The sequence below is a fragment of the Trichosurus vulpecula genome, chromosome 2 (assembly GCF_011100635.1).
Source record: "Trichosurus vulpecula isolate mTriVul1 chromosome 2, mTriVul1.pri, whole genome shotgun sequence".
NCBI lineage: Eukaryota > Metazoa > Chordata > Mammalia > Diprotodontia > Phalangeridae > Trichosurus > Trichosurus vulpecula.
Window position 1 is genome coordinate 165010025 of NC_050574.1, and position 15532 is coordinate 165025556.

A 15532-nucleotide genomic window follows, 5' to 3' on the forward strand; every position below is an offset into this window, starting at 1 on the left:
GTACAAAATGATAAATATGGAAACATTTTACATGATTGGGTCTTTTAAATATTGATGAATCGTATCTTTCCAAGACCCATTGGACCATGGAGTAACAGCATGCTTCCATGCCATTTTGATTTATTTCAAAAACCTGCCCAGCATGCCCAACTGTGCCTACACAATACTGGAAGTGCCAAGTTTGAAAAATATAAGTTTAAAAAGTCAGAAATGAAATATTTGTGCCTTATGTGGCATCATATATTTCATTTCTGCCTTTTCAAACTTATATGTGGCACCACTGTTTTAATAATTGTTTTTAACTCTGACAATGCCCCTTAGGGATGTATTAAAGCAAATAGAAGTGTTGCACTGGATGTCCAGGTCCAATATTGTCTTAACAACTCAAGTGATACTTTCCACCAACCTTTATCTTGTTCTTTTGTCTGTAGAATTTTTGTTTCTAAACCTTACAGGACCCTGACCTGTTGGACTCATTTTCATCTTTTCTTATAGGCTTTTTCTTAGAACTATACCCTGATAGAGAAAATTACATCATTTGAGAGAGGGATATTCTTGTGCTGATGATCTCATTAGAAGCTTAGAAGAATTTGACGCTCCAAAAGCAGATGTAGAATATTTTCAGAATGTCCACAAACTCAACCTATAGCAAATCTGCAGGACACAGCTCTTCAGCCAATCAATTTATCAACAAGCAATTATTATGTGCCTACAATGTACCAAGCACTGTAGTTAGTTCTACATCTATAGAAATAAAAAGAAAAACTTGTACTTGAAGAGATAACATTCAATCTGGGGAAACAAGATGTATATCTGTATATATAATGTGTAATGTATACATACACATACATACACACGTAATGAGGTCCTCATCTCATGAGTCTGTCCACCGCACCCATAGCATGGATTGTTGCTGTGTGGCTCAAAGGGAGGCGGAATAAACATCTCTTGCCTCCTCTCCCCACCACCTTTAATGGCTATATTTTGGGCCCTCCTGGCTCAGAGCAAATGTCAATAGTAATTGTTTCTCTTTTGACCTGCATCCCTGAGGGTCTTCCCCTCCCAGTTTGATTTATTTTTTTCTCTTTTTTTCTAATTAAAGAGGCCATCCCTTGACTCATTTCTTAAAGAGGCCTATTCACTGAATGGCTATTACCTCACTCAAAATGAGAACCTGAAAAGACTAAAAGACTAAAAGAGCCAGGGTCTCCCATTGAATCCTGGTTTATCTCCAGCCATCCTGATGAATATCTGACCACTGGACCCAGATGACTCTGAGGAGCAAGTGAGGCTGGTGACCTTGCACAGCCCTCCCTCACTCAAATCAAAGTCAACTGCAAGTCATGTCATCATTTCCCTGATGTCATGGTCCTCTTCGAAAACGAAGGACAAACACAAGTTCCACATGAACACACATAGTGAATAACAAAGAAACCCATTTATCCAAATGATAGCAAAACAAATCAGAGGATGTCTACATAAAAGAATGTGTGCCAGACAATATAGATTGAAGGAGCTCTGCCATTGGGAGCAAAGACAGAGAGTTCTAGACCTCAACAAAGGGGAAACTCCCTAAAGTCTCTAGAGTAGAGAGCTAAGGATAAGGACATGATGGAGACTGCCAGCTCCTCTCATGTCTTCCTAGGGTCTTTTCCTTTAGCAACCCGAATTGGGGTTGGTATCCTCTATCTTCCCTCTGGAAGCTGGAAGCCAACTCTGCCCTGCCCTTCATGCAAGGCAGGGCATTTGTTTCCACCAATATGGAGAGAGTCCCAAATCAATAGGCTCTGGGACAGAAATTACATATGTAAAGATGTGATACACATATACATATATAGATATAAGTATGTATATAAATATATAACCTTTGAATTTACTTTCTACAATTCATATGTATCACATATATAATACAAGTATATACAATACAAATATATAAATAAATATACATGTATGATATATTACATATATGCCTATATATGAATTTGTACAAAATAAATTCAAAGTAATTTTGGGACAGAGGGCATTAGGAAGTAGATCAGGAAAAGCTTCGTGCAGGAGGTAGGACTTGAGCTGAGTCTTTAAACAAACAAGAGGTTCTAAGAGGTGAGGTGTGAGGAAGGAGACTGAGAAAGAGAGGCCAGACATGATAGAACTATGTCACAAAATCCTAGAGAAGAGAGGGGATAAGTGGCCAGGAGAAGATGATGGTAAGCAGTACCAAATTCTACAGAGATTTCAAAAAGAATGATACTCTTAATTTACTGAGAAATTTCCTTTAAGCCAGGGAACTGTACATCTCATCAGGCTGGCTCTCTCTGGATCCTATAGACCAGACCAGCCAGCTATTCTCTCATCAGGATGCTATAAGGTCAAAGCTCGAAGCAACATGGCTCATGCTGACTCTCTGGGCAAGACAACAGAGTATACACAGTTTTTCATTCACCCAGATTCTGTATTATTAAATTAAATTTCAGAACCTCTTATCATGTAACAAAGCAACTGCAAAACCTGTCTTTCCCCTTTCTGCTTTTCCCTGTCAAACCAGAGCAGGCAATAAAGTGCAACAAAGGCTAAAGGGCAATAGCTAGAACCTGAAGCTCTCTTCCAATTTGTCTTTCTTCAACCCATCAGGAGCTAGCAGCCAAAGTCTTCTCATTAGCTGAATGCTCCTGCTGCTGGTTTCATCAAAAAACTCTGACAAAGTTGCATATTGTCTGCCCCTACCCTCATCCTTCCTCTCCTGCCCATTCTTGACACGCCAACCCACCAAACAACTCACCAAATTTTTTCTATAAAATCAACAGCCCTTATTTAATCATCTCTCAGCCTCCAAATAATATGTGTACATATATATGTATGTGTATGCATAAGCATATAAAATACATTATATACCCACATATACATACACATACATATACACATACACATACACATATTTTAAATTTTATCTTTTGAAGCCTTTCCTTGTTGCTGAGGAGTTTCAGTCTTATCTGATTCTCTGTGACCCCATTTGAAATTTTCTTGGTAAAGATAGTGAAGTTGTTTGCTGTTTCTTTCTCTAGATCATTTTACCAATGAGGAAACTGAGGCAAATAGGGTTATTTGACTTGCCAAGGATTACCCAACTAGTAAGTATCTAAGACCAAATTTGAACCCAGATCCTCTGACTTGAGCCAGCATTCTTGGTATTGTACCATGCTGCCTACACATTATAATTCTTATTTTTATCTGTAGCTTGATATATACTTAGACCCCTTGATCACTTCTAAAATAGTGACAATAAATGGCAATGGATTTTGATTCCATGTGATGATGAGTTTTCTATGCATTAAACCTCTTCTTTTTTGACTACAAATAAAAGACTATCCTCATCCAGTATCTAGGAAGTCCATATGAATCCCTTCTGTAAATTGCCCCACCAACTCCTATTATTCCACTCATCCTGCTTATTTAGAATCATGGAATCTTAGAATTGTTAGAGAACTCAGATGTGATATAATTCAACCCCCACCTGAAAAAGCATTAATACCATCTCCAACAAGTGTGGTTGTCAATGAGCCTATAGTTGGCCAGTTTGCCACCATTTTGTCGCAGAACTCCATTATTTCTTAATGATATGCTATTTCATGATTATTTTTAAAGTTTTAATTTGGTGATTACCAAAAATTGATTAGCTAGCTTCTTAAAGACCCCAAAGATAGTGAGCTTATTACCTACTAGGTAACCCATTCCAAAATTGGAGAATTCTCATTGGTGGAAAATTGTTCCTTACAATGAGCTTATGTTGGTGAGCTATCTATAGTGAAAATACCATGGTGGTAGGGGAAAGAAGGGAGGGGAAATAGAAAAAGAGAGAATTTTTCCTCCCCACTCCATTTGCCATGCATCTTTGAAGGGGAGCTACATGACCAGTAGGAGACACTGCATCTATTAGAAAGCCAACACACATTCCGAATAGACATAAATACAAACAGATCTATGAGGTCTTATAGACTGAGCCTGAGAAATGCTTTTCCCATATTTTCATTCCTACTGCCTGGTTTCTTTCCTAAATAAGTTGCATGTGGTCAGAACTGAAAACATTCAGTTTTACCTGAGATAAAATTAACTTGTCTAATTATTGGGGAGGAAGAGGGATGTGAGTATGTTGATTTTGTGGTATGCCCATATAGCCAGACTAAGCCTAGTGTGAGCATCTCTGAGGTGACCCTGATGACCCTGAAGCTACTTTGACCTAGGCAAAGTTTCTGAGCAGCTGAGGTATGCATTTGCCATGGGAGGCTCAGCAGGTCTCAGAGAGGATTAATGGATTTAATCACCTAACCAAGCACCTCAAACCACAAATTTTTGGTATTACGCATGTTCCAACAACTGGCTGTCCCAACTAATCTTATCCTTGGCATTTTAAATGGATTTTAGACTCTCCTTTATCAACATAAACATTATGCATTTGAAGTTTGACACTAGAGTGCCCAATCTTAGTTCCTTGGAGCCTTGAAGATCAAACAGTTGCACTAGATTTTAAGGTAGGGGCTGAATTCTCTTGTGAATGGAAAGTGATCAGAAACTACTTTAGACATTGTCCATCATCATTGTCCATTGGTCTGTCTTTTGGACTCCATTGTCTCTATTGGATGACAAATTTTGCCTCTGGGTTTGAGCAGATAAACCTACTCTTAGCTACAGCTTATCCTAGGTTTGCTTACAGTGTCATTTTTTTTCTTCACAGACCAAACACCTCAGAAACCTTTCTTGAATACAAGAAATGGTTAAACATTTAGGTAATACTTCAACGGAAAGGAAAAGAGTGATTCTTACAAGACACAATGGTCAGCAACTATAGCAATCTACTCTTTGATAAACCCAAAGAATCCAGCTTCTGGCTTAAGAATTCATTACTTCACAAAAACTGCTGCGAAAATTGGAAAATAGTATAGTAGAAACTGGGCACCGTATACCAAAATAAATTCAAAATGGGTTCATGATTTAGGAATAAAGACTGATACTATAAGCAATTTGGGAGAGCAAGGAATAGTTTACCTAGCAGATTTACAGAAAAGCAAAGAATTCATGACACAACAAGAGATAGAGAGTGTTACAAAATGCAAAATGGATAATTATGACTATGTTAAATTGAAAAGGTTTTGTATAAACAAAGCTAATGCAACAAAGATTAGGAGGGAAGCACAAAACTGGGAAAAAATCTTTGCAATCAGTGTCTCTGATAAAGGCCTCATATCTAAAATATACAGGGAACTGAACCAAATTTGTGGGAATACAAGTGATTCTCCAATTGAGAAATGGTCAAAGAATATGAACAGGCAGTTTTCAGAGGAAGAAATTAAAGCTATCTATAGGCATATGAAAAAATGCTCAAAATCACGATTGATTAGAGAAATGCAAATCAAAATGACTCTTAGGTATCACATCTCTCCTGTTAGATTGGCTAACATGACAAAATAGGAAAATGATAAATGTTAGAGAGGATGTGAGAAAATTGAAACATTGCTACATTATTGGTGGATTTGTGAACTGATCCAGCCATTCTGGAGAGCAATTTGGAACCATGCCCATAGGCTATAAAAATGGGCAAAAATGTTGACCCAGCAACACCACTCTTAGGGCTGTGTCCCAAAGAGATCAGACAAGTGGGAAAGGGACCCATATGTAGAAAAATATTTATAGCACCTCTTTTCGTGGTGGCAAAGAATTGGAAATCAAGGGGATGCCCATCAATGGGGGAATAGCTAAACAAATTGTGGTATATGAATGTAATGGAATACTATTGTGCTATAAGAAATGAGGAGCAGACGGACTTCATTACAACCTGGAATGACTTACATGAACTGATGCTGAGTGAGGGGAGCAGAACCAGGAGATCAATATCCACGATTACAGACACACAGTATCTGTAAGGACTTGACTCCTCTCATTAATGCAAGGTTCAAAGACAGCCCCAAAAGACTCATGATGGAAAAAGCTATGCACATCCAGAGAAAGTATTATGGAGTCTGAATGCAGATGGAGGCAAACTATTTGCTCTCTCTTTTTTTCCCTTCTTTTTTGGTTTCATTTCTCCTTTCTCATGATTCATTCCATTGGTTATAATTCTTCTTTACAACTGGACTGTTATGTAAATAAGTTCAATCTGAAGATAAATATAGAACCAACATTGGATTACATGCCATCTTGGGGGGAGGAGGGAGGAAAGGGAGGGAGAGAAATTTTGGAACCCAAAAACCTATGGAACTGAATGTTGTAAACTAAAAATAAAAATAATTTAAAAAAAAATTTTTTAAAAGAAAAGAGTGATTCTTCTAGTTGGAGATACTATCAGGAAGAAAGCATGAGGCACAATGTTCAGAACAGGCTAGCAAGTTCCCCTCAGCTGGGTGAGCAGGACACATATTAGTTATGCTTTGGTTGGCTTATAGCGGATGAGATTTGGCCCTGTCCCATAGGAGGGCAAGGGACAACCCCATACATCATCTGCTCTCTGATCCTCCCTTTGGGTCACTGGAGTCCATTTTTCCTACGGGATAACTGAGCCATGAGAGTTGAGGTACTCCCTTTTCTGAACCTACATCAAATCAGTGATCACTCCAGGAATGAACACTGGAGGTCTGGCCCCAAGGTCCCAAAACTCCAGACCACTCTCATTCTCTTACAATAACTATGGCATCCCATCATACAGTGGAGCTAATGCCATGAAAATAGAAACACTCCTCCTATGGCCTAGTCAGTAGAAATCCCAAACATTAGACCTCCAGGGACTTTGTTCTCCTTGCTTGGAATATCCTCCCCAATTTTACCTATCTAGGCATTGCCCATTCATCAAGTCCTAGAAGAAGTCTTACTTCTCTATGAATCCTTTCTGTAAACTCACTCACACTGATTTCACTCTTAAAGGTAATATGGAGATAGAAACCAGCATAAGGATTAAGGATACCCCGTTTCTGCACTGTGCTCTGCCACAACATGGGGGAAATTCATTGACCCTCTCTCGTCCTCAATTTTCTCATCTGCCAAATGAGAGGTGTTGTACAAAATAAGTTTAAAAATCCCTTCCAGTCAAAACACTCAATGATTCCATGGTTATACAACCCATGGCCCAGAACTGAAGCTCTGGATTGGTGAAGACCAGATTCAGTCTCGGAGTTTCTTTTTACCTCATGTCTCTTGCTTGGCATTTCCTCTATTCTCTGCACACAAAGTTCAATATCCTGCCTCCAAGACTTTGTACCATCAGTTCCCCCATGTCTGGAATGCATTACCTTTTGGTTTCCACCTCTTAGAATCTCTAATCTCCTTTGAAGCACAGCTCAGATGCCACGTCCTCCACAAGACCTCAACTCATCCCCCCGGTTAGTAGCACTCCCTCACCTATCTTTGCAGGCTTCAGATAACACACACACACACACATACACACACACACACACACACTTCTGAAATTCAGTGACTCAGGGATTTCTTGCTATTCTTCACATAAGACACTCCCTCTCCTGACTCTGGACATTTTCATTAGCTCTCTCCCATGCTTGGAATGTTCTCCATCCTAATCTCCACCTTTTGGCTTCCCTGACTTTCTTCAAATATCTAAAATTCTACCTTTTATAGGAAGCCATTCCCGATCCCCCTCAATTCTAGTGCCTTCTCTATGTTGATTATCTCCAATTTGTCCCTTGTGTATCATATTTATGCATAATTGTCAACATGTATTCTCCTTCATTAGATTGTGAGCTCTCTAAGGGTAGGGCCTGTTTTTTGCCTTCCTTTACATCCCCAATGCTTAGCACAGTGCCTGGCACATTGTTTTTGTTGTTCTGTGATTTTCAGTCCTGTCTGACTCTTGGTGATTCTGTTTGAGGTTTTCTTGGAAAAGATACTGGAATGGTTTACCATTTCCTTCTCCAGTTTATTTTACACATGAGGAACTGAGGCAAGCATAGTTAAGTGACTCGCCTGAGGTCATACAGTTACTTAGCGCCCAAGGCCAGATTTGAACACATAAAGACAAATCTTACCGACTCCAGACCTAAAACTCTATCTGCTGCACTACCTAGTTGCCTCTAGAACATAGCAAGCATTTAATAAATGTTTATTGGCTGTCAGACTTGAATCCCCAGCAACTAGTATAATATCCTATACATAGTAAATGCTTGATGAATTTAATTAAATCAAGTTGAATAGCAGAATTTGGTGTGTGTCTAGGGATCTACAGAAAAGGTAAAGGGCCCTAAGCTATCATGTAAACATTCAGGCTAACAAGACATTGAATATGAGACAGGTTTTATTTATATTAACAAAAAGATTGCAAAGGTCTTGTGCCTGAGCCTAGAAATAGAACTATTTTTCTTTCTCTTCTCATAAGCTCCACATAATTGGGATCCATAAAATCCTCCAAATTTATGGTACTACCATGAGTGGGTCTCTACAAAGTGGAAAAAGTGGTTGGAGTTCCTAAAAAAAATCAAGCCATCTTGCTTTTTCAATTGGCCCCACTTTCCAGAGGCCTTTGTAGTGTATCATACTTCATGATACTTCTGAGTGGCAGCCCTCCCTTCTGGAGAGCACCTCCTCAAGACTTAAAAGTCCTACCCTGCCCAGATACTGTCTCCCTCACACTCTAACACATGCACACAGAGAATTACTCAGAGTCACTAGAAAATTGACACCCTTGCCCTGAATCTACACAATCCAGGAAAGGAGAGGGTCCAGGAGTGTCCCTCCACAAGATATGACTGCCCATCCCAGTTCCTTAGCTCTGTTTCCTGCTTGGTCTAGGAACTCTTCCCTCGATCCAGGAGTTTCCAGGAAGTCTTCCACTGACACAAAAACTCTTCGGTCCACGGCTTCCTTCACTCTCAGGCGCTGCCTCTCCATCGCCGTCTTTGTGTCTTTGTTGTTTTCCTTCTCCTAGAGGGTCACCAAGTTCCTAGGAGTTAGGTGGATCGATGTTATCAATCAGTCAATAGGCATTTTTTAAGTGCTTGTTGTATGCAATGGCACTGTGCTAAATCCAGAGGATACAAGGAAAAGTTAAAAAAAAAAGGGCCTTGCCCTCAAGGAGGTTACAGTCTAATGGGGAATACAACATGGGAAAACTATGCACAAACAAGATATATAAAGCATAGATTGGAAATAGCCTTAGAAAAGGCACTAGCATTAAGAGGAATAGGAAAAGGTTTCCTGTAAATAGTGAGATTTTACTTGAACGAAACCAAAAAGCAGAGATGAGGAGAGAGAGAAGTCCAGCCATGGGGGATAGCTAGGGAAAATGGATAGCCATGAAGTGGGGAGGTGGAGTGCCTTGTGTAAAGAACAACAAGGAGGCTAGCATGAATGAATTATTCAGATTATGGAGGCCACAAAATGGTGCAAGAAGACTAAGAAGATAAGAGGAAGTCAGGCAATGGAAAGCTTTAAGAGCCAAACAGAAGATACTAGATTTGATCCTGGAAATGAAAGGGAACCACTGAAGTGGAGGTGACATAGTCAGTGCTTCCAGTGTTTTAGGAAGCCACTGTACCACCAAGGTGCCCTCTAGAACAATAACCCAAGGTGATACCTGGGCATTTGCAGAATTATAATTCTATGGTGCCTATATTTGTAAACCTATTCCATACAATTGAGCATTTAATTGCTTTAGGTGCCTTTCTAAATTGTGAGGTCCTTGAAGACAGGCTCATAGGATCAGAGATTTGGAGCTGGAAGGAATTTTTAAAATCACCTTGTCCAATCCAATCCTTTCATTTTACAGATGAGGAAATTGAGGACCAGAGAGGTTAAATGAGTTTTTCTCAGTCACACAACTGGTAAGTGACAGGGTCAGGATTTGAACTCAAGTCCTGTGACTTCAAATTCAGAACTCCTGGTATAGCCTTCTTTCCATTTTACCACAGTGCCTCCATAGGACCATGCCTTATATTACTGTATCCCTTTACACATAATTTAGGGTAGCTAGGTGGTGCAGGGCCTGGAGAAGGAAGACCTAAGTTCAAATCCAACCTCATACACTTACTAGCTGTGTGACCCTGGGCAAGTCACTTAACCCTGCTTGCCTCATTTCTTCATCTATAAAATGAGCTGGAGAAGGAAATGGTAAACCATTCCAGCATCTTCACCAAGAAAATCCCAACTGAGCTCATAAAGAGTCAGATACAACTAAAAGGAAAATTACACATCATTTAACTCCATGCTAGACAGATAGTAGCAGTTCATGGAGTGTTTATAAACATATTGACTGAGTGCCTAAAACATATGTACGTTGACATTCTTACATTTGGGACACTGTAGCTCTGTGTGTGAGGGGACCCTGGGAAAAGCAGAGGGGTGGACTCTGTATGTGAGAAGGGAGAATAGGAGGGGACTCTGGGTACCTATATGAGTTCTCTTCCTTCCACTATCCTACTCCTGCCCCAATTGGCTGTTGCCAACAGCCCAGTGTGTTATTAAGCTGGAGCCCACAGGAGCTAGGTCTGCAGTATCACTACTCCAGCCTCTGCCCCACCTAAACGCCTTATGGTCACTGTCCCCTCAAGCTCCTCAGGCTCCTCTGCCACAAACTACTCAGTGCCTAAGATGTACAAGTTGTTCCTGTTGGGTCTCTTTCTACTGTGCCTCTCAAGAGGTAAGTCCTCCAATTGGACCCTGTTCCCCTGGGTTTTCCCTCCAGCTCCCTGAGATTAGCCAAGGTGAGATCAGAAGGATTAGAAGGATTAGAAGGAGCACAGAAAGCAGAATCAGGTTCCAAATCAATGACCCTATGAGGTTCCCTTGGCTCTTTCATGCACCCAAGCTTCCTCCTTTAAGAATCAGAGTTGGAGCCATAATCCAGCTGAATGCTTAGGAAGACCATTGCCTGGGCACTCCTGGGCTTTCCCTTTCAGGTTTCACTAGGAACTGGATTCTGTCATTTTCTGTCTTTTGGTCTCCTATATTTCCATTTTTTATTTTATTTAACCAACAGTTATTTAGCAGCTCCTACTGAACTCAATATTCATGGGCATAGAGAGATGAATGTGGCCTGACCACAAGGAATTTACAGTCTAATAAGAGAGCCAAGTTCACAAAGGAGGAAAATATAAAGCAGGGTTTGATAAGTACCTGAAAGAGGCACAGGCAGCTATGACACTTCAGAGGAGACAAAGGGAGAGTGAGGTCACTTCAAGCTGGGCAATTCTAAAAGATTTTTTAGAAGAACAGGGTTAAAAACATAAGGCATAATGGTGCAGAGACAGAGTTCAGACTGGCCATTCTACCTTCTTTGAAACCTAGAGCCCAGGTCACCTTGCGTCCTGCCTGTGGCTGGATTTGAATGACCAGTTAATGACAGGAGCTGGAAAAAAGTGAAAATTCTAGAGAGACTATCCAGTCTAGGGGTCAAGGAATTGGAGTTTGAGGCCTCACTGGCTCTGGCTTAATGCTAACTGAGCAGGTTTTCTTTCTGCAAAGGGGGAATTGAGAGTTTAGTCCTTGTTCTGGTGATGTGACTGGTTCTCAGGTTTCCCTTCTGTAAAATGAAAGGATTGGATTTGATGCCTTTTAAGGTTCCTTCCAGTTCTAACATTCCAGGATTCTTTATGGCACAAGATTTTGATGCATTGTCATATTCCTTCTAACCTAAGCTATGATTACATTGATACAAAGTCTTGGGGAGATAATAAAACTGGTCAGGCTATACAGAGCACTGAGGCAGAGAGAATAAATTATTTCTGTCTCCATTGAGATGAACTCTCCAATAACTCCTCTCTGGTCTACTCCTGCCCCTATCCCACCCTCCCTCTTGGCTATGGGAAAATCAGGATTTCTTGTCCTACAGCTGGAGCCACTAGATGCAAACGATGTGCATCCTACAGAAAGGGCACATGTGAGGTAGATGAGGACCACTGTATCCTGAAAAACAATGAGTCTTGCATGATCAAGAGAACCATTTCTCCCCTAAGCACAGGTGAGTGGTGTCTGAGAAGAGGGTAGATGTGGGGGAAGGAAATCCTGGTTCAAAAGTGGAAGTTCATGGTGAGGGTTTGTTGCCTCTCCTTTCCTCCCTCCATTACATGGTATCCCCAGAGTGTCTCTCTGAAGAAATATAGATTACCAAAACTAATCTATATTTCTATCTCTGAAGACAGTTCATCCTGAAAGGGAGCTTAGGGGAGAGGTAGTGAATAATTCCACTACTGGGACCAAGGGAGATCAGGTGAGAGGGATAGGCAGTTTTTGAACCCCGTGGATGATACAGTCCAAGGCATGGAACCCTGGGGGTTGGAATCAAGAAGTCAACCCACAGAGGAGGTGAGAGGTCTGTGGATATTTCCCTATCATTGATTTATCCCTTCCCAAAGTCTCCTGAAATCCCCAGACCACTAAGGAGTGGGGTAGAAAGGGCACAGTCAGTGCTGCAGACTGGGAAAATGTTTGTGGGAGCCAAACCTGCTAGGTGGGCATGGTGAAGGAGGGCCACTTCTGAACCCACTGCTCTTCTGGCTGCCTCTGTGTGGTGGGATGGCTAAAGCTAGAGCTTGGAGTCAGAAAGATCTAAGTTTGAATCCTCCCTCAGCCACTTACAAGTTGCATGACCCTGGGCATAATCTCTTAGCATCTGTTTCCTCATCAATAAAATGAGAGAGCTGAAAAATCAATATCCTCAAAGCTCTTTACCAGGGTCTACATTTATGACCCTATGACTGTGGTACAGTCAGTTCAGTCCCAGGAAGGAGAGATTTCTCCGATCTGAGAGCATTGCTGAGAATCCTTGGAGACTTGTCTGGAGTGAAGATAAGGGTTATTGGTGAGCATCATTCTCATTTTGAGGCCCAAGGCAAGTGAGCTTTCTTTGCCATAGAAAAGAGCAGAGCATATGAGTGAGAAACGTTGTTCAGTCATGTATGACTCTTTCTGATCACACTTGGGATTTTCTTGGTAAAGATACTGGAGTGTTTGGCCATTTCCTTCTCCAGCTCCTTTTACAGATGAGGAAACTGAGGCAGACAGGGTTAAGTGACTTGCCCAAGGTCACACAGCAGTAAGTGTGTGAGTTCAGATTTGAACTCAGGAAGATGAGTCTTCCTGACTCCAGGCACAGTATTCTATCCACTGTGGCACCAGCAGGATTCCCAAAGCCAACTCACCTGTCTCTCTTTCTCTTTACTCTACCTCCAACCCCCACCCCCAGAAACAGCATTTGAGAAGATCCAGACAGGCTGTGAAATCAACTGTAAGAATAGTGAAAAATACTCTGGAACTCAAAAAATTCTGACCTACTGCTGCAAATACCGGAATTTCTGTAATGATCCTTTTATACCCCGTTCACCTTTCCGGCGATAAGAGAACCTCCAGAAGACTCCTCTCACATAGGACAGGATCTTCATTTTTTAGACATTTGGGCCCTTTGGTATCAGGAGATCCAGAAGTAAATACTTCCTTCATTCTAAGTAATCCATTTCTCATAACCCTGTCCCCACTGCCTCCTTTATTTCATAATAAACTGCACATGGTTGGAAAAATGAAGGTTCAGTTTCTATTAGCAATTCAATAACCTTACCTAATTTTTTGAAGGAGAGGGGAAATGGGGAAGGGTGAAACTATAATGACATTTTTATACACCCACACATCCTTATTTGTAATTGTAATTTTTTAAATGGTTTATAGGAACTTTGCACACAAAAAAGGACACCCAAGACCAGGCAGAAGAAAAGGTTTTGAAGTCCAGATGAAGACAAAGAAAAGAATTTCTCTCTCTCTCTCTCTCTCTCTCTCTCTCTCTCTCTCTCTCTCTCTGTGTTTCTCTTTCTATCTCTCTCCATCTCCCCCTCTCTCTGTCTCTCTGTCTCTCTATCTCTGTGTGTGTGTGTCTCTTTCTGTATGTGTGTGTCTCTCTCCCTCCCTCCTTCCTCTCTCTCCCTCGCTCCTTCCTCTCTCTCTCTCTCTCTCTCTCTCTCTCTCCTTCCCTCTCTCCCCCCCTTTCTGTCTCTCTCTGCTATATTGTGTTTCTAAACCCAACTCTTCCAAAAGTGCAGAGTACAGAATGGGCTTATATGGAAATGATATCTGAGACCTTGAGAGGCCATTATTCTGAAGACAGAAAGGCTAGTGATGTGAGTTGAGATCCCTAGGGTCAGGGGGACCTATTGCCTCCAGCCATGTTTGTTGCTGTTGTTGTTTAGTTGTTTCAGTCATGTTTGATTCTTTATGACCCCATTTGGGGTTTTCTTGGCAAAGACACTGGAGTGACTTGCCATTTACTTCCCCAGCTCATTTTACAGATGAGAAACTGAGGGAATCTCAAGAAATCTAGGGAGAGTAATGGCAACAGAAAGCAACCCATAATTAATCAGCAAGAGTTTATTAAGCATTTAATATATGCCAGGCAATGTACTAAGCACTGAGGATACAAAGAAAGTTTAAAAATAGCCCACACCCTCAAAGAGCTTACTTTCTAATTGAGGAGACAAAAAAAAACAAATATGTACATACAAGATATATATATTGAGTATATGGCACTAACTGATGGGTCAAGCATTTTCTGGGACAAAAGCATGTCATAGGGGCAGCTAGGTGGTGCAGTGAGTACAGCACTGGCCCTGGAGTCAGGAGGACCTGAGTTCAAATCCAGCCTCAGACACTGACACACCTTACTAGCTGTGTGACTTAACCCCAATTGCCCTGCCTTCCCCCCTCTAAAAAAACAAACAAGCGAGTCATGAGGCTTTCCTAAAATTTAGCATTTCAGTGACTTAAAAGTTTAGCAACTGAAAAAAATGAAGAAAATCAGGTGGTACTATTAACAGAAATGGAGAGCTAAGGGATCTCTTGCTATCTCCTTCTTGTTATTGAGTATTGGTTCCCAAGTGATCTTTGAAAGACTGCGAAAACAGGGGAAGTACTTTGGTTCCTGGAAAATTTTTAGAAGGTATAGTGAAGTGAAGATTAGAGGGAAGTCGGGATCCTAAAAAGCTATCACATCTACATAGCTATACCTTCTAGAATTTGGCCAGGAACCAAAGTCAGGTTCACTGGTCTATAGGTTTAAGACTCAATTCTCTTTCCTTTTTTGAAAATTGAAACAACACTTGTTCTCCATTTACATAGTACCTATCCTGTTTTCACAGTCTTTCAAAGATCCCTTGGGAATCAATACTCAATAACAAGAAGGAGATAGAAAGAGATCCCTTAGCGCTCCATTTCTGTTTACAATACACACCCTCCTTCCACTCACACAGATTCACATCTTTGTGGATATCATTGACCCTTCCCACTTCTTCAACTCCTATATTCAGTCAGTTACTGTATCTTCTTGGTTCCATTTTCACAACATTTCCCACATCTATTCTTTTTTCTCCATTCACATAACCTCCATGCTAGTTCAAAATAACCTCCTGCCTAGACTATAAAGGATTGTGTAACATGAAAGATGTTGGCACAGGACTGCTCAGCATGGAGTTCCCACATCGAAGAAGCTGCTGTGCTCTATAAGCAAAGCAGAATTGAAACAGCTCAAAGGAAATTCAGGATGTACAAGTTTGGAGTATCC

General features: G+C 40.9%; 1 protein-coding gene across 1 annotated transcript; it reads left to right on the plus strand.

Annotated features, from left to right (window-relative positions):
* Positions 1–10581: 10581 nt before the first annotated feature.
* On the plus strand, positions 10582–13326 carry LOC118836842 (secreted seminal-vesicle Ly-6 protein 1-like). The gene is made up of 3 exons (XM_036743988.1): positions 10582–10630; positions 11822–11950; positions 13175–13326. The coding sequence occupies exons 1-3, from the start codon at positions 10582–10584 to the stop codon at positions 13324–13326; spliced, it is 330 nt and encodes a 109-aa protein (XP_036599883.1).
* Positions 13327–15532: the final 2206 nt, after the last annotated feature.